The 19916-nt window shown below is 40.6% G+C and overlaps 1 protein-coding gene across 4 annotated transcripts in view; it reads right to left on the reverse strand.

Annotated features, from left to right (window-relative positions):
- RAB3GAP2 (RAB3 GTPase activating non-catalytic protein subunit 2) overlaps window positions 1-8561 on the reverse strand; it is a 97473-nt gene extending 88912 nt beyond the window's left edge. For 2 of the 4 annotated variants that reach the window (XM_067027839.1, XM_067027834.1), the window contains exon 1: window positions 8268-8557. In XM_067027839.1, the coding sequence (XP_066883940.1) occupies window positions 8268-8382 (115 nt within the window). In that variant the 5' untranslated portion in view covers window positions 8383-8557. Of the gene's footprint in view, window positions 1-8267 lie in introns of all 4 variants that reach the window. The other 2 variants (XM_059039696.2, XM_067027828.1) reach the window with 2 other exon arrangements.
- Window positions 8562-19916: the final 11355 nt, after the last annotated feature.

The following is a 19916-nucleotide window of genomic DNA, read 5'->3' on the forward strand; positions in this document are numbered from 1 at the left end:
GATCATGGGTGTGCAAATATCTCTTCTAGACACTATTTTCAATTCTTTTGGATATATACCCACAAATGGGATGGCTCATATAGTAATTCTATTTTTTTATTTTTGGAGGAAACTCCATACTGTTTTCCATAGCAGTTGTATCATTTTACAATCCTACCAACAATATACAGAGTTCCAACTTCTCCATATCCTTGCCAACACTTGTTATTTTGTTGTTTTGTTTGTTTTGTTTTGTTTAATAGTAGCCAAGCTGGTGATTCTCATGATTAGTGATATTCGGTATCTTTTCATATGCTTACTGGCCATTTCTATAACAACTTTGGAAAAATGTCTATTCCAGTCTTTTGCTCAGTTTTCACTTGAGTTATTTTTTGTTGTTGGGCTGTAGGAGTTCTTTGTATTTTTTTTTTTTTTTTTTTTTTTTTTTTGTGGTACGCGGGCCTCTCACTGTTGTGGCCTCTCCCGTTGCGGAGCACAGGCTCCGGAAGCACAGCCTCAGCGGCCATGGCTCACGGGCCCAGCTGCTCCGCGGCATGTGGGATCTTCCCAGACCGGGGCACGAACCCGTGTCCCCTGCATCGGCAGGCGGATTCTCAACCACTGCGCCACCAGGGAAGCCCAGAGTTCTTTCTATTGATACATTGTGGATACTAATCCTTTATCAGATATATGATTTGCAAATATTTTCTCCCATTCTGTAGGCTGTCTTTTCATTTCATTGATTGCAGCCTTTGATTCACAAAAGTCTTAAAGTTTGATATAGTCTCATTTGTCTATTTTTGCTTTTGTTGCCTGTGCTTTTGGTGTTATATCCAAAAACTCACTGCCAAGTCCAATGTCATGAAGTTTTCCCCCTATATTTTCTTCTAATCGTTTTATAGTTTTAGGTCTTATATTTAGGTCTTTAATCCATTTTTTGTCAATTTTTGAATGTGGTATGAGATAATGCTCCAGGGCTTCCCTACTGGCGCAGTGGTTGGGAGTCCACCTGCCGATGCAGGGGACATGGGTTCGTGCCCCGGTCCGGGAAGATCCTACATGCCACGGAGCGGCTGGACCTGTGAGCCATGGCCGTTGGGCCTGCGAGTCCGGAGCCTGTGCTCCGCAACGGGAGAGCCCACAACAGTGAGAGGCTTGCGTTCCACAAAAAAAAAAAAAAAAAAAAAAAAAAAGATAATGCTCCAAATTCATTCTTTTGTATTTGGATATGCAGTTTGCCCAACATGATTTGTTGAAGAGACTGTCCTTTCCCCATTGACTGGTCTTGACACCTTGTCAAAAATCATCTGATCATATACACAAGGGCTTATTTCTGAGCTCTCTATTCCATTATCCTAGTTGTCTGTCTTTATGCAAGTACCACACATTTTTGATTACTGTAGCTTTGCAATGTTTTGAAATTAGGAAGTAGAAGTACTCCAACTTTTTCCTCCTTCTAAATTGTTTTCACTATTCAGGGCCTAGGTCTCACTTTTTATGCATGCTATGATTAAAAAAAAAAGATTGGGAAGGACAGCCCTATAGAATGTCTTCAAACTTTTTGATTATATACACCCCAAAACAGTTTTTCAATAATATGTATCCCTTGCACAAAAAATGTAATTTCTGATATATTAAACATGAATGTTTCAATATAGATTTATATGATCTTTTTAAATTTATTCAGTGGATTCTAAATACTACTGGGAAATACTACCCACAAACACCCATTTAAAAAATATGATTATCTTCTCTAAGAGTAATTTTATAAGTCCTTTTTTCTCCTTGAATTCTTATTTCCAATCACTTCCTTAATAGAATGCTATTCTAATATAATACAGATATGTATCATCAGTCCAAAAATTTCTCTGCAAAAACAGATTAGAACTGAGAAAAAGCAGTTTTCTTGGGATCAAAGGCTCTAAGTATTAAAAGTTTTTTTACTTGACTTATTGCAATTATTATTAGAAGCAGATAACTGAGAAAAACAACATACATTATCACAAATGTTGACCAATAATTATTAAACCTAAATAGCAAAAATTATTTGGAAGTCTCTTGTTGATGGATGGGGGAGTTTACAGTGCCTTAAAGGGGAGGTTTTCTTAAATGCCTTGGAAGCAACTAACTATAATAATATTTGAAATGTGTGAGAGGTGAGCCTTTGCTTAGTAAACAGGAGAAGGTAGGGTGGGAAAGTAGGCACTTATATAGGTGCATCTGGAAGCTGACCTACCTAAAACTATCTGTTCCCAAGTAAACTTCAGCAAATTTCCCTGTAATCCCCAAGGTATTCTTACTTCCTTGCTACTGCATAAAATCTAAACTCCTCTGCCAATCTCTCCAGCTTTATCTCACCATATCCCACTCTTCCACCAGAATTTACTATCTGCATCTTTCTGAACCCCGTGCTGTTTCACATCCCTTGCCTGACCATTTTCTCTCCACCTGATGGACCTCTATTAACTATTAAGACATGGCGAAAATATCAGTTCCTCTGTGAAGACTTTCCTAAGTCCCCTAAACAGCGTGAACCAACACTCCTTCATTCTCCAACTATCATGTGTCAAATTAGAGCATAACACCTCAACACTCATTTACTGGCTGAACACTCCTTGAGGAGAGGGACCTATTTTATTTACCTTTACTTTGTACACAGTAGGTGCTCAATAAATATTAGGTGAATAAAGGAATTGGACTGTTCATGTGTCAGTTTTGTCATCGACAAAAATTTATCTCTAAGATCCTCTTCCAATTTTAAATAGCTAATGAAATCTAATACCTCTTTAAATTTTCTGAAATTCCTATAAATATTCTACTTTCAGATTACTTTTCTCTCCCCACTATGGTCACAAACAAAAGAAAGCATTTTCACTCAGTATAAAAAAGTGGGTACTTTACACCATTTATAATATCCCAAAGTGCATACTTTTCTCAGTGATTGGACAAAAATGTGACTTTAATTGATGACTTCAAGGTAATTCTCTGTATGCTTTACCTTCTTCTATCTTTCTGATAAAAGAGACAAGAGGGAAAGCTGCTCTACCTCATTAATATGGCAACAGAAAATTATTTTACTATTAGGTAAATTAATAGATCCACAATATTATACTTAAATTACCTCCAAATATTTTGATTCTCCCTCTCTGTACATGTCTTTCTTTCTTTCCTTCCTTCCCTCTCTCCTTTCTTTCACCTAACTCAATTATAAATATCAGACGGCTCTGGTATAGAAATCCAATCTCCCTGGAAATTATGTCACTGTAGGCCAGGTGGGGACCCATACTATTGCCCATCTCCCAAATTTGAAAGTATGAAACCAAATTTTATGTCTAAATAGATAGTACTAGATTGAGTAGAACCAATTATAAATATTTATCACTAATGCAAACACTGGGAAATAGTAGGGTTCAAGACCTCTTTTAAAGCAACAGAAGAGGGCTTCCCTGGTGGCGCAGTGGTTGAGAGTCCGCCTGCTGATGCAGGAGACACGGGTTCGTGCCCCGGTCTGGGAAGATCCCACATGCCGCGGAGCGGCTGGGCCCGTGAGCCATGGCCGCTGGACCTGCGTGTCCGGAGCCTGCGCTCCACAACAGGAGAGGCCACAACAGTGAGAGGCCCACGTACCGCCAAAAAAAAAAAAAAAAAAAAAAAAAAAGCAACAGAAGACAGTCTCATTTTATAATTGATGATACAAAGTAACGTAAAGTCATACTGTTATTCTCTGACAATTCAAATATAGAAGAGTAGTATTGAGATCTGGGTGCCCAGGTACTAGGTATCACTATGTCAATGGCAGCTATCCACATTAAAATTAAAAAATTATTAAACTAATAGATAAGTCTTCAAAATTATCAGTTGCCTAGGACAAATCATGACAAGTAATTGAGTTTTCTTTTCTTTTTTTTTTTTTTTTGGTTTTATATATCCTCTAGAGATGAGCTGGTATAAGAAATTAAAACTATATAAACTAAATAAAATGATCTCATGATTTCTACTTCCCAATAAAGTAATCATTTACAACACTAATAAATAAAGTGAAGAAAAGTAAAGCCAAACACCACCATAACTTCATTTTTACTCTAAATTTTCACCCTCACAAAAGTTTAGGTTCAGGTTTTCTTAATGATGAGCTCTTTACAAAGCCTGATGTTTTGTAAAAGATGGCCTGGAGTGATTACTGAAATCTGTAGTCCTAGTCACTTCAAGAATTCCAAGTAAACCATCTACAATAGGACAAGCCATTTTTCTGATTTTCATTTCTGAATTAAAGCACCATTCTAACTGTAAAATACAGATTTGGCAAAGGGGCTCACCGGTTAAGAGGTTCTTTCTCCATTTTTTTTCTACTTGAATTGCTGGTAGCCACAATAATACCAACACACATATGCCTAAGAATTTTATTTAAAAGGGTAATAAATTAAATCATATTTGCAAACCCATAGGCATATTATAAATTAATCTAGATGTTTGGGGTATGACTATATTCCCAAATGCCTGGATCAAGTTCATAGCCTAAGGCTACCCTTCATTGTGTGACCTTGGACAAGTATTCAATCTGTTGGTGCCTAAATTTTAGCATTTATAAATGTTCCATACAATGTGGTAGCCACTAGCCATATCTGACTATTTAAATTTTAATTAATTAAAATTAACTAAAATTAAAAATTCAGTTCCTCAGTAGAGCTTGCCACACTTCAACAGCTAGTTCTGGCTAGAGACAACCATACTGGATAGTATCGATTTGGTGATGAAAAATAAGATGAAATGATTTCGAGTAACAAAAGAGAACAAGGGAGTAGGGGTGACTGCTTTAGATTAGATGGTCAAAAAAGGCCTCCCTGAGATGTTGAGACTTGAACAAGATGCACCGAGCACGCAAGGATCTGCACAGAATATCCAACGCAGGGACGAGAGCAAGGGCAAAGGCCTCAGGCACGAATGGGCTTGACCGGTTTAGCAACCAAAAAGTGTGTATGAAACGTAAGAAATGAGGGGAGAAGAGTATGAGGTGCAAGAAGTGGCAGGAGGCAGGGCCTCAACGGCCTTGTAAGCCATTTGGATTTTAAATTAAGTGCAGCTGAAAGACACAGAGGGTTACAGAGAGAGGACTGTTATGATTATGTGTTATGATTATGATTATGTGATGTCTTTAAAAGTTCACTCTGACTGCTTTTGGGAACTAACTATAAGAAATCATTAGAATGTCTACAAATTACAAAAAACCATTAAAAAGTCTACAAATAATAAATGCTGGAGAGGGTGTGGAGAAAAAGAAACCCTCCTACACTGTTGGTGGGAATGTGAATTGGGGCAGCCACTATGGAGAACAGTATGGAGGTTCCTCAGAAAACTAAACATAGAGTTGCAATATGATCCAGCAATCCCACTCCTGGGCATTTACCCAGACAAAACTATAATTTGAAAAGATACATGCACCCCTATGTTCACAGCAGCACTACCTACAATAGCCAAGCCATGGAAACAATCTAAATGTCCACTGACAGATGAATGGATAAGGAAGATGTGGTATGTATTTATATACACAATGGAATATTACTCGGCCATTAAAAAGAATGAAATAATGCCATTTGCAGCAACATGGATGGGCCTAGAGATTATCATACCAAGGGAAGTAAGTCAGAAAGAGAAGGACAAATACCACATGATATCACTTATATGTGGAATCTAAAATATGACACAAACGAACTTGTCTACAAAAGAAAAACAGACTTACAGATACAGAGAACAGACTCGTGGTTGCCATGGGGGGCAGTGGGGAAGGAAAGGACTGGGAGTTAGGGATTAGTAGATGCAAGCTATTATATATAGGAAAAAAAAAAAAGAAAAGAAACCAAGAGTAGAAGCAGGAAGGTCTGTTAAAAGAAGACTAGTGCCATTGCCCAGGTGAGAGAAGACGGTGGCCTGGACCAGGGAGTGGAAATGGGATAGAGAAAATGTGTCCATGCTCTACATCCCCTGTCTACAGTCCTGTGTTCACCATCCTTCACAACCTGGCTCCTTGAAATAGGCAACTTCACTTTTTAACTCCTCAGTATCTGGTAAATATGCTTTCTGCCCCCAACCCTTCCACTGAAGCTGTCCTAAGGTCCCAGTCACCTCCACCTTCCCAAAGCCAATGAGCCCTCTTCCATTCTTACCCTAGCTGACCTCTGCTGCATTTGCAACTGCTGACCACTCTTCTCTTCGTCAAATCCTCTCTCAGTTCTGGGGCATTACTCTCACCTGGGTTTCTTCTCTGTTACTCTTTCTCAGTCTTCTTCCCATTAATCTCTACCTGACTCTTAACCTTCAGTGCTCCTCTACGGTGACATCTTCAGTCCTGCATTCATTTCACTATACTCATAACCCTTGAGACTAACTGACACATTGTGCTGGTAACTCCCAAAGTAATGCCTCTGGCCCAGGGATACTTACTAAGTTTTAGACCTGTTCTACTGGACTCATTGCATACATTTAAAACTGGACAAACTGCAAACATTTAAGATGAAAAAGGTCCAAAACCTATTTCCTTCATTCCCCTTCATTAGAAACACCTGCCCGGGCCAAAAGCCAAAGGCATCCTCAACTCCCTCTCCCTCACCAGCTACAACCCCTAGCACCAGATCTTCATTAGGTCCTGTAGATTCTACCTCCTTCATCTAGCTCCTGCTCTCAGAGTCCTGCTAAAGCTATTTTAGTTCAAGCTCGCATCACTTCTGCATGGATTATCGGAATAGCCTCCCAACTGATTTTCCTATCTCTCCTCCACACTGCTGTCAAAGCACAAAACAGGTGGTCAAAAACTTTGTTGATTACATTAAGTACAATCTGACCACATCAGTCCTCTGCTTAATGCCTTTCAGATGCATGCCACTGCTTTCGGCAGGCTTGTGATCAAGCTCCTTATTACCTTTACAGCTCTCCCCCCTCCCCACAACCCTTTCCCTCATATTCTCCTCTTCAGCCATTCAGCCTTTCTTAGCTCTCTAAATATCATGCCATTTCAGGTCTCCCTTCCTCTGCATATGCTACTACCTCTCCCTTATTCATCTAACTACTACTTCAAAGATAGGCCTAAGTACCTCCAATTCAAGGAAGTATCCCCTAGTGACATATATATATATATATATATATATATATATATATATATATATATCACGCTGTATTGAGATATATATAAATTAACAAGGGGTTAATTTATTTGTCCCAGCAAATTATACGCTCTTAGGGGGCAGAGACCATCAACCTTATTTGATTTGCAGCACTACTGACTGGCACAGAGTAAATACTCATAAGTAGGTTTCATTTGATATCTTCTAAATTTTAAAAAAAGGGGAGGAGCTTAGTTAGCGGGCCTTTCATCACCATTCCAGTATAGCACAAAGAGTGAAAGCACTATACTACAAAGCCAAATGTGCTTTGGACATATGGCTTTGTAGTAGAGTGGAAATTCGAAGAAATCAAACACAAAAAACACACCGTTTCAATAGGAGAATTGTAGTAGCCAGTAAACCAGACTTGGGATTTTATACTACGTGGGCAAGTCACACTGTTTGATGATAATAACCGGAGGACGGTTTCTCATCTCACTAAAGCAAATTAACTTTTCATCGCCATGCTACTGTAACTTTAGTTCCTGATGCGGATTCTCACTCCCTGACAGGTTATTTTCCTTAGTTGAGAGCCGCCTACTCGCCACCTTAGAAATCTCTCACCTATCACTTATTCTCTAAATCTGAATGGGAGGAAAGGGGATGGAAGAAGGGCGAGTGTGGGCGATGATAAACTCTTTCGGGAGGGGAGGTATTAGAAGGCCACAGTCCCAGGCAAAGAGGAGCGTAGGGGTTGAGGAAAAACGAGGCTAGAGCGCTGACAGCTGGCAAGGGATGGGGGAGGAGGATGCGATCGCGGAGCAGGCAGAGTGTAACAGGGGACCCCGGGCTGAAGGGAGGGGAGATGGAGGAGAGACAACTAGGAGTTGGGGGTGGGGAAGTGAGATAGGCAGAGAGACCAGATGAAGCAAGACGCGGTGTTTGGCCAGAGGGCGGAGTGGCTTAGGCGAGAGGAAGACAGCAACGACGCAGCCAGGGCGGGCGGAGGCGGCTTCAGGACGGAGGACAAGGGATCCGCGCAGAAAGAAGAGGGGAGGCAACTCCGCGCGCGGGGGCAACTGGGAGCAGCGGGGTAGAAGGGGAGGAGGGTGTGGGAGCGGCGCCTGCTCGACGCCGCCGAGCAGGTCCGGCGGGCGGAGGCGGGGAAGGGAGCGGCGAAGCGGGGGCACTTACTGGGATCCCTCCTCACGGCGCAGCTGGGGGTCTCCTCCCGCAGACGAGGGAAGAGGAAGTCCCGGGCGGCCTGGAGGTCCTGGAAGGTGCAGAACTGGACAATGGAGCAGGCCATGGCTCCGGGGAACCCTGTTCGGGCATTCACCTTACCTCACCACGCCCTGCCCCCCGCCACCCCGCCGCTGCTACAGCCGCCACCGCGGAGCCTGAAGAGCTTTCGCCACGCAGGGACGGGGAAACAACACCGGAAGCTGTCAGCACCCTCTGGTCCGCCGCCCGGAGCACTGCGCATGCGCGGGACGGCCCAGGTGCCCAGGCTGCCGCGGCCCGGGTCACGTGACCGGCGGCGGCCAGCGGGGGCTCACGTTGAAGCGGAGGCTGGGAGCCGGCTTTAGTCACAGTTCTGCGCTTGCACCCGGGATTGATCCCTTTTATTCATTCTGGCTGTTAGCCAGAGATGATCTAATTGGACGTTGCCCGCGCCGGCCTTTGAGTCACTTAACCAAGCTTCTTGATGTCCTACTATTGGCATGATCTTGATATTTCAGAGAATAATCCCTGTTAAACTACTGGCAGGCCAGTGGGGGACAGTATCATGCAAGTATCTGAATTTGAAAAGATTAATTTCCCTTCTGGAAATCAGCCCCGTCAAGCCTGGCTTTAAATGCTCCTCCTGAAATCCTCTTGTCATCCTGTGCACGCCTAATATAGAACGTGTTATGCTGTATTGTACTCATTTTTCGACATGCATTTTCCCTTTCATTCATTCGTTCACCCATCCATTCAACAAATACATTGCTCCTCTTTTCTATGTCAGCCACGCAAGGCGTTGAGTATAAAGCAGAGAACAAAAGAGATGAAATACTTGTTCCATGGAGCTCAAAATTCTAGTGGCCAACACGGGTAGTAAGCAATTATTTACTCACCTATTTAACTCAAATTGTGATAATGCCAGGAACGAAAGAAGGAAGTTCAAAGTGCTGTGACAGCATAACAGGGAACCTCACCTAGTTGGTTTTTGTTTGCTTTGTTTTGCTGGGGTGGAGGTGGAGGGTTGCCAAGATCAGGAACAGACTTCATTATAAGCTCCTGAAGGTTGGGATGTCATTTCGTGCCCTTTATATCCTGAGTATAGCACAAGACGTGGCACATAGCTCAATAAATATCTGCTGGCGGAATAAACGGAATGTGTACATAAAGTAACTAGAACAACCCGCTTCTTTTACAAAGCACTATATATTTTTTAGAGTATTTTTCCACACATTGTCCAATTAGGTAGTCACAATGCCATCCTGAAAAAAGTGTGTCTTATCTCATTTTTTTAACGAAGAAATTTATCTGTGTGTCTCTGAGAAGACTCTTTCAGTCCATTTAAATGATTTTTCTAAAAAGTAAAAACCAAAAATGATAACATTCCTTCTTGATCTTGTAAGGGGTCACATGGCACTTAGATCTGGATTATGGAAACTGTCAATAATACGTCATTTGATGTACAGTCCTCTGTCTCAAAAAACACTTATATAGGGCTTCCCTGGTGGCGCAGTGGTTGAGAGTCCGCCTGCCGATGCAGGGGACGCGGGTTCGTGCCCCGGTCCGGGAAGATCCCACGTGCCGCGGAGCGGCTGGGCCCGTGAGCCATGGCCGCTGAGCCTGCGCGTCCGGAGCCTGTGCTCCGCAGCGGGAGAGGCCGCGGCTGTGAGAGGCCCGCATATCACAAAAAGAAAAAAAAACAAAAAAAACCCACTTATATAACTGTGCCTGGACTTCTAACTGGCGGAACAGTTCTCAGAGCTTTCTGAGATGCTCTTCCCGGGTTATAATCCTGAAATGTGGCTCAAATAAAATTTTCCATTTCTTTCTTAGATCAATGGATTAATTTTTGTTGCCCAAAGGAATTATTTTAATGTTAGCATAAAGAAATATAAACACAAACTTTCCAAAGGAAACCTAAAGTGGTCGTCTACTTTGTACAACAGAAAAATGGGATGGGAATGAATTGAAGGCAAATAGATGAAGTCCAGAGCATTCATGTCTGTCAGATCTGTGTGCCCACTCCGTCCTAATAATATAACAACTGTGATTTAGTGCCCAGATTCCTACTTCATTAATTCCTGTTTCTAAAGTAGAATGATTTTCATAAAATAGGCTAATTTCTATGTTATCCGATGAACAGGGACCAGTTCTTTACCGCTAAAATATATGGTTGGTTTAGATGTGCTACAAAGTTCCTTCAGCATCAGAGAGCTATAATTCTAAACTCAAAGCCTGTAGAAAAGGCAAGCTTTCACTGCTTCCTTTTTCCATCTGAAAAAATGCAATGCTTCCTCAGATCATCCAGCCCTGATGACTGAACCGTAAAATATGGCACCAAGACCAAACTAGAATAAAATTTAAATTTAGATTCTTAGTTTTACATGATAACTAAAGAACACATGATACTTTTGGAAATGACGCAGTGTCATTCCTTGAAAACCCTTCAAGTTCCTATTCAGGTAAATGCATTTTGTGGAAGTAACTGCCCTTGTCTGATTCAGCTGGTCTTTGGCCTGCCCCGAGGCATTCATATCTCTTGCGTGGCGGACATTGAATTTCATTACTGCTCGGTTTCAATGGTGAAGTCCCTGACTTCCTTCCAAGTAGTACTGAAAAGACTCATTCATGAATGTTTTTAAGGACTTTAAATACCCTTCACAGAAATTACCTCATATTCATGAACTGAACTCTTCCCCCCGGGGAAGTTCTAAAGCTGCAGGGGAATGCCTCTGGAGTTCTGCTGCCATGGTTTCTGTGGAGCGTGGGAGGATGGTGTTACACAGTGAATATCACTAACCACACAGACATAAGAAAGCACATTGCAGAAAATGTGCAGGCTTTCCATATCCCAGCCTAGACAGTGTCTCTCTAAGGTCTGACTTCAGAAGAGACTGTGACCAAACAATCGCAAGAGGGGACTAATGTGAACTCTCTCCAATATCCGTTATTGTGAGTTAGAGCATGGATAACTGTCTTTAAAAGAGAGATACTCACTGAGCCTTAGAGGCTTGGCCTTACCAGTCTGTAACAGCAGCCAGAGGCTGAAGGTGTTGAGAGACAGGGTGGGCAGCAGAGTGTGAAAAAAAGAGCAATGGACTTGGAGTCAAGAGACCTGATTCTGTCTCAGCTAGGCCTCCTAATAGGTCACAGGAACTTGGGCAGTTCATATCACCTTGCTGGGCAGTAGTCCCTTGAGCTATGAAATGAGAAGAATGGAGTCTGAAGTCCATGTCAGGGATGTGTAGGCTTTGGTAAGAAAATGGGAAGGAAAAGTTCTCGGCATTGGAGTTGCTCAAAAGGACGGGTCTACGTAGACACCCTAGTAAGGGGCCTGGGTGGGCAGGAGTAAGCAAGAGGGCATTGAACACCTTAAGTGAAATAAAGGAGGGCGGAAAAAGGGAATATCTTTTTTTTTTTTAGCGGTATGCGGGCCTCTCACTGTTGTGGCCTCTCCCGTTGTGGAGCACAGGCTCCGGACGCACAAGCTCAAAGGCCGTGGCTCACGGGCCCAGCAGCTCCACGGCATGTGGGATCTTCCCGGACCGGGGCACGAACCCGTGTCTCCTGCATCGGCAGGCGGATTCTCAACCACTGCGCCACCAGGGAAGCCCGGGAGATTCATTTTGATTCCTAGGCTTGTCCTGTGGAAAGGGAGTAGTGGGGAAAGAGGTATGAAAGGCGATAAACAGATTGGTTCCAGATTAGAGACAACTTCAAAGTCCAAATACTAGAATCTGAACTTTATTCTCTGTGCAAGGTGTAGCCAACTGAAGATGAAGAGGTAGGACATAATGGGTAGCAGCACGTGGCGTGACTGACAGCAGAGAGACACCCCAAGATAACATAACATTATTCTAAATGAAAAGTAATAGCAATGAAAATGATTCTGGAGCTGGAGTCAATGGATTTGGGGTATATGATTCTTTTTCTAAGTTGTAGTAGATTCTTTTTCTAACAGCCACAGAGGCTAGCTGTGGCAATCTTTGTCTTTAACTCTGGCTTAAGGAGAAACATTTTAGAAAGAAAAAGAAGAGTTTGTTTTGCTGGCATTTACCAATCATGAAAAAACTAACTTCACTTAACAAAAGCAACATTTATTGCTTTTTTGAATACAAGAAAATATATTTATATTTTCAATATTTTCCAATATTTATAGTGGCCCAAAATGTACTTTATAACAGCATAAGAAAGGAAGATATTAACATACTCAGCTAAAAAATCTGAGTGCTATAGTGTTTTAAGTCTCCATCTTCTTTTGTGTGTGTGTGCTATTGATTACTTTTTTTGAGACATGATTGACATATAACATTATATTAGTTTCCGGTGTACAACATAATGATTCAATATGTATATTGTGAAATGGTCATCTCAATAAGTCCACTTAAACTCCACCTCCATACATAGTTAAATTTTTTTTCTTGTGATGAGAACTTTTAAGATCTACTCTCTTAGCAACTTACAAATGTGAAGTTACAGTGTTATTACACTGTTATTAACTATTGTCACCATACTGTACATTACATCCCCTGTGATTTATTTATTTTACGACTGGAAGTTTTACCCTTTGACTCCCTTCATCCTTTTTCCCCATCCCCTACACCCCTCCCTCTGGCAATGACCAACAGTATGTTGTCTAACAGCTCTTCTTCTGTCTTTGTTTTTTTTAATTCCACATATAAGTCTCCATATTCTTGAACTTAATGCATTTAAGACTTCAGGTAAATAAGCCACCATATTTAAAACAATGAGAAGACATGTGGAAGAGATTACTAGTTGCCCATTAGCCATGCCGCCCCCTCGTTTTTACAAGATAACCCCTATATTACTGGGGCAGCTATGTGCCCAGATTTAAAAGTAAACTACATTTCTCAACCGCTCTTTTTTTTTTAGCTTTAATTGGCTGTTTTATATATATATATATATATATATATATATAAACACCTTTATTGCAGTATAATTGCTTTACAGTGGTGTGTTAGTTTCTGCTTTATAACAAGGTGAATCAGCTACACATATACATATATCCCCATATCTCCTCTCTCTTGCGTCTCCCTCCCACCCTCCCCATTCCACCCCTCTAGGTGGTCACAAAGCACTGAGCTGATTGCCCTGTGCCATGCGGCTGCTTCCCACTAGCTATCTATTTTACATTTGGTAGTGTATAAATGTCCACGCCACTCTCTCACTTCATCACAGCTTACCCTTCCCCCTCCCTGTGTCCCCAAGTCCATTCTCTGTGTCTGCATCTTTATTCCTGTCCAGCCCCTACGTTCTTCATAACCTTTTTTTTTCTTTTTAGATTCCATATATATGTGTTAGCATACAGTATTTGTTTTTCTCTTTCTGACTCACTCTGTATGACAGACTCTAGATCCATCCAGCTCACTACAAATAACTCAATTTCATTTCTTTTTATGGCTGAGTAATATTCCATTGTATATATGTGCCACATCTTTATCCATTCATCTGTCAATGGACACTTAGGTTGATTCCATGTTCTGGCTATTGTAAATAGAGCTGCAATGAACATTTTGGTACATGACTCTTTTCGAATTGTGGTTTTCTCAGGGTATATGCCCAGTAGTGGGATTGCTGGGTTGTATGGTAGTACTATTTGTAGTTTTTTAAGGAACCTCCATACTGTTCTCCATAGTGGTTGTATCAATTTACATTCCCACCAACAGTGCAAGAGGGTTCCCTTTTCTCCACACCCTCTCCAGCATTTATTGTTTCTAGATTTTTTGATGATGGCCATTCTGACTGGTGTGAGGTGATACCTCACTGTAGTTTTGATTTGCATTTCTCTAATCATTTGTGATGTTGAGCATCCTTTCATGTATTTGTTGGCAATCTGTATGTCTTCTTTGGAGAAATGTCTGTTTAGGTCTTCTGCCCAATTTTGGGTTGAGTTGTTTGTTTTTTGATATTGAGCTGCATGAGCTGCTTGTTAATTTTGGAGATTAATCCTTTGTCAGTTGCTTCATTTGCAAATATTTTCTCCCATTCTGAAGGTGGTCTTTTCGTCTTGTTTATGGTTTCCTTTGCTATGCAAAAGCTTTTAAGTTTCATTAGGTCCCATTTGTTTATTTTTGTTTTTATTTCCATTTCTCTAGGAGATGGGTCAAAAAGGATCTTGCTGTGATTTATGTCATAGAGTGGTCTGCCTATATTTTCCTCTAAGAGTTTTATAGTGTCTGGCCTTACATTTAGGTCTTTAATCCATTTTGAATTTATTTTTGTGTATGGTGTTAGGGAGTGTTCTAATTTCATTCTTTTACATGTAGCTGTCCAGTTTTCCCAGCACCACTTATTGAAGAGGCTGTCTTTTCTCCATTGTATATTCTTGCCTCCTTTATCAAAGATAAAGTGACCATATATGCATGGGGTTATCTCTGGGTTATCTACCCTGATCCATCGATCTATATCTCTGTTTTTGTGCCAGTACCATACTGTCTTGATTACTGTAGCTTTGTAGTACAGTCTGAAGTCAGGGAGCCTGCTTCCTCCAGCTCCATTTCTCTTTCTCAAGAACGCTTTGGCTATTTGGTGTCTTTTGTGTTTCCATACAAATTGTGAAATTTTTTGTTCTAGTTCTGTGAAAAATGCCATTGGTAGTTTGACAGGGATTGCATTGAATCTGTAGATTGCTTTGGGTAGTATAGTCATTTTCACAATGTTGATTCTTCCAATCCAAGAACATGGTATATTTCTCCATCTCTTTGTATCATCTTTAATTTCTTTCATCAGTGTCTTATAGTTTTCTGCATACAAGGCTTTTGTCTCCTTAAATAGGTTTATTCCTAGGTATTTTATTCTTTTTGCTGCAATGGTAAATGTTTCCTTAATTTCTCTTTCAGATTTTTCATCATTAGTGTATAGGAATGCAAGAGATTTCTGTACATTAATTTTGTATACTGCTACTTTACCAAATTCATTGATTAGCTCTAGTAGTTTTCTGGTAGCATCTTTAGGATTCTCTATGTATGGTGGTGCGGAATTCTCTTAGCTTTTGCTTGTCTGTAAAACTTTTGATTTATCCATGAAATCTGAATGAGATCCTTGTTGGGTAGAGTAATCTTGGTTGTAGTTCTTCCCTTTCATCACTTTAAGTATATTATGCTACTCCCTTCTGGCTTGTAGAGTTTCTGCTGAGAAATCAGCTGTTATCCTTATGGGAGTTCCCTTTTATGTTATTTGTCTTTTTTCCCTTGTTGCTTTCAATGATTTTGCATTGTCTCTAATTTTTGTCAATTTTTTTTTTTTTTTTTTTTTTTTGCTGTACACGGGCCTCTCACTGTTGTGGCCTCTCCCGTTGCGGGGCACAGGCTCCGGACTTGCAGGTTCAGCGGCCATGGCTCACGGGCCCAGCCACTCGGTGGCATGTGGGATCCTCCCGGACAGGGGCACGAACCTGTATCCCCTGCATCGGCAGGTGGACTCCCAACCACTGCGCCACCAGGGAAGCCCTAATTTTTGTCAATTTGATTACTATGTGTCTCGACCTCTTTCTCCTCCAGTTTATCCTGCTAGGGAGTCTCTGCTCTTCCAGGACTTGGGTGGCTATTTCGTTTCCCATGTTAGGGAAGTTTTCAACTATAATATATTCTCGGGTCCTTTCTCTCTCTCTTCTCCTTCTGGTACCCCTATAATGTGAATGTTGTTGTGTTTAATGTTGTCCCAGAGTTCTCTTAGGCTGTCTTCATCTCTTTTCATTCTTTTTTCTTTATTCTGTTCCACAGCAGTGAATTCCACCATTCTGTCTTCCAGGTCACTTATCCGTTCTTCTGCCTCAGTTTTTCTGCTATTGATTCCTTCTAGTGTATTTTTCATTTCAGTTATTGTATTGTTCACCTCTGTTTGTTCTTTAATTCTTCTAGGTCTTTGTTAAACATTTCTTGCATCTTCTCGATCTTTGCCTCCATTCTTTTTCTGAGGTCCTGGATCATCTTCACTATCATTATTCTGAACTCTTTTTCTGGAAGGTTTCCTATTTCCACTTCATTTAGTTGTTTTTCTGCGGTTTTATCATGTTCCTTCATCTGCTACATAGCCCTCTTCCTTATCATCTTGTCTATCTTTCTGTGAATGTGGTTTTTGTTCCACAGGCTGCAGGACTGTAGTTCTTCTTGCTTCTGCTGTCTGCCCTCTGGTGGATGAGGCTATCTAAGAGGCTTGTGCAAGTTTCCTGATGGGAGGGACTGGTGGTGGGTAGAGCTGGCTGCTGCTCTGGTGGGCAGAGCTCAGTAAAACTTTAATCCACTTTTCTGCTGATGGGTAGGGCTGGGTTCCCTCCCTGTTGGTTGTTTGGCCTGACGCAACTGAACCCTGGAGCCTACCTGGCTCTTTGGTGGGGCTAATGGCGGACTCTGGAAGGGCTCACGCCGAGGAGTACTTCCCAGAACTTCTGCTGCCAGTGTCCTTGTCCTCATGCTGAGCCACAGCCACCCCCACCTCTGCAGGAGACCCTCCAACACTAGCAGGTGGGTCTGGTTCAGTCTCCCCTAGGGTCACTGCTCCTTTCCCCTGGGTCCTGATGCTCACACTACTTTGTGTGTGCCCTCCAAGAGTGGAGTCTCTGTTTCCCCCAGTCCTGTCGAAGTCCTGCAATCAATTCCCACTAGGCTTCAAAGTCTGATTCTCTAGGAATTCCTCCTTCCATTGCCAGATCCCCAGGTTGGGAAGCCTGGCATGGGGCTCAGAACCTTCACTCCAGTGGGTGGACTTCTGTGGTATAAGTGTTCTCCAGTTTGTGTCACCCGCCCAGCAGTTATGGGATTGCATTTTATTGTAATTTCGCCCATCCTACCATCTCACTGTAGCTTCTCCTTTGTCTTTGGATGTGGGTTATTTTTTTTGGTGAATTCCAGTGTCTTCCTGTTAGCTGTGATTACACAGCTAACTGTGTATAACACAGTTAGCTGTGATTCCAGTGCTCTTGCAAGAGGGAGTGAGCGCACGTCCTTCGACCCTGCCATCTTCTTTTCAATATAAAAAAATAGATTTTTAACTTACTGTGTTTTCTTAATACAGGAACTTTTTTTGTTTGTTTGTTTGCGGTACGCGGGCCTCTCACTGTTGTGGCCTCTCCCGTTGCAAAGCACAGGCTCCGGACGCGCACCACGGCATGTGGGATCTTCCCGGACCGAGGCTCGAACCCGTATCCCCTGCATTGGCAGGCGGACTCTCAACCACTGCACCACCAGGGAAGCGCAATATGGGAACTTAAAAAAAAATGTCTCAAACAGGCTTTCATGATCACCTGACATTTATTTTTTATGTAAAACTGATCCTTTTCTGCACATTTCTTAATTCCCGTTCCTCTTGCCAAGCCTTATACAAACGTGTAAGATGGTGTAGTCTCGCTAGAGTGAGCGCTTGCTCTAAAGCTGGAGAATCATAAGGTTGAGTTCAAGTACTGCTATTTTTAATGGTATAAGCAGCAGTCTAATCTCTTCAGACTCAATTTCATCACCTGTAACATGGGTACGTTAACATTACCTAATTTGTGCAAACTATTTAGCACACACTCTATCTGGCATCTACTATTTTTCATTGAATCTAAGATGTCATTGCTTAAAATATGTATCTTTATTTAATATGCCACAGAGAAATAAGAAACATTGTCAGTTAAACTATAACATAGCATTTTTTTTTGGTAAAATGTATCTCTATTTTAGAGTTGTTAAAATGTGGGAAAATATATCTTAGAATCAGTGATATATGACAGTGAATTTTCAAATATTTTCTACAATTAGAACATTTGACAATCAGAAATTTTCTCAGTAGGCTCCATCTATTGTAGGAATAGCAGTCTGGGGGACTCTGGACTGACTTAAAAAAAAGAGATCCTGTTGGAATCATTTTATTACATTCCTACCTAAGTATTGCTATGATGTGGGTTTGTCTTTGTTTCTAAACTTTTGGAACAATGAACACATTTTCTTTTTTCAGAAAACACAGATAGCACCACACTTTTCTGTGACAATGTCAAAAGTATTTTAGATGATTTAGTTTATTGACGGTAGCTTTACTCTGACCTAGTAAAGCTAGTAAACCTAATAGGTAGTCATTTTATAAAAAGTCACAAGTGGTGTTTATTACTAATGATTTATTTCTTAATAGTCATTCTCTTCCTCTTCCACAAAGTCTTTTCTGAACTTAAAAGTTTAAGAAAAATATAAAACATTTCAAGGTTTTCTCTGACAGCCCTGGTGAATTCTTTGTTCCTAACAGAAAAACAGTAGCACAGAACTAATTATTTGGTTGTCTTTCTTGTCAAGTAGGTAATTTATGTCTTATTGGGAGAAGAGCCACTTTAGTGATATATCTACCTGCTATTTAAAGGGGGAAATTTAATTGTGATCCTTAAGGAGACCAACAGTCAAGGATTATATAAACTGCACAATCACTAAATTCAAATTACAAATGGTCAGCAGATAATTTATGATGGCTAAAGCCTTAGTCAATGCTAAAAATATTCAAGCAATTGCATAATAATGTACATGGTAAAAAAGTGAGGAGGCAATAAACACTGCTTTTTAAAAGATCAAAAGTCAAAGCAAACTGAAGCATTGAATTGGTTTCAGAAACTATTCTGGATAAACATTGAGTTTGAAAAGACGAAAGTTTGGAAAATCATTCGTAAGCAAGAAAATAAAACATCATTTACTGTTGCAGAATTTGAAAACTTAATGCTATGACTTTTTAATTGTCGAGTAATTTCCTTTGGAACTAGTAATTTAAAAAATATAGCTATAAAATAGTTTTGCTATTATCACCAAATGTTTAATGAATGATGATTTACATAGAGATGGAGTAAAAATAAATACTTATTATTTAGTTTATGCTCTGTGTAACTCTAGGAGTCTCACACAAATGCCCTCTAACTGTTGAGATAAGAAGATGATTTGCCAGCCTCCATTTAATCAGAAAATAGACTCTGTGGTAAGTATAATAACTGTCAGTTTTGAAAATTACTGTCAAATCAATACATATTTTATGTGTGGAACCAAGCCACCTACATTTTACTTTTTAAAAATTAGTTCATAAAATGTAATCTCATCTTTCATTTTATGAACTAATTTAGCCACATACGATTAATCCTTTGGCTTGGCCTCCATTCCCATTCTATTTCCATTTGTCTATTCTGTTCCTCCTCTCCTCTTTCCCCATCATGATTTCATCTTCAGACACTAATTTTATACTCTCTGTGAGCACAACACTATACTATATGCAGCCTTTCTACCTAAATCACATTCACTGAAAATCTTATCCTTCTGAGAACAATATTTTTTGTAAGCTATGACATTATGCTCTGTAAACATGGCAAAATCCATTTTGAGTTTTTTTTCCTAAAGAAATGAAATTTCAAAATCAAAAGGGCTAAGATATTAAGCAATGAATAAAACAAGGAAATAAATAATTCACTAATGTATTAATAAATACTTCAGTGCTGAATGGAGTCCTGGTTAATGGACGTTAGTATCTCGGTAAGTGAAATTCTTTGAATGTTTTATATATTACAACTTAAACTGTTTAACATTATTGACCATGCATGGATCTATGGATAAAATATTTAACAAAAGCCAGTAACGAATATGAAAAGAACACTTTGAG

This window comes from Kogia breviceps, chromosome 1, assembly GCF_026419965.1.
Source record: "Kogia breviceps isolate mKogBre1 chromosome 1, mKogBre1 haplotype 1, whole genome shotgun sequence".
Classification (NCBI taxonomy): Eukaryota; Metazoa; Chordata; class Mammalia; order Artiodactyla; family Physeteridae; genus Kogia; species Kogia breviceps.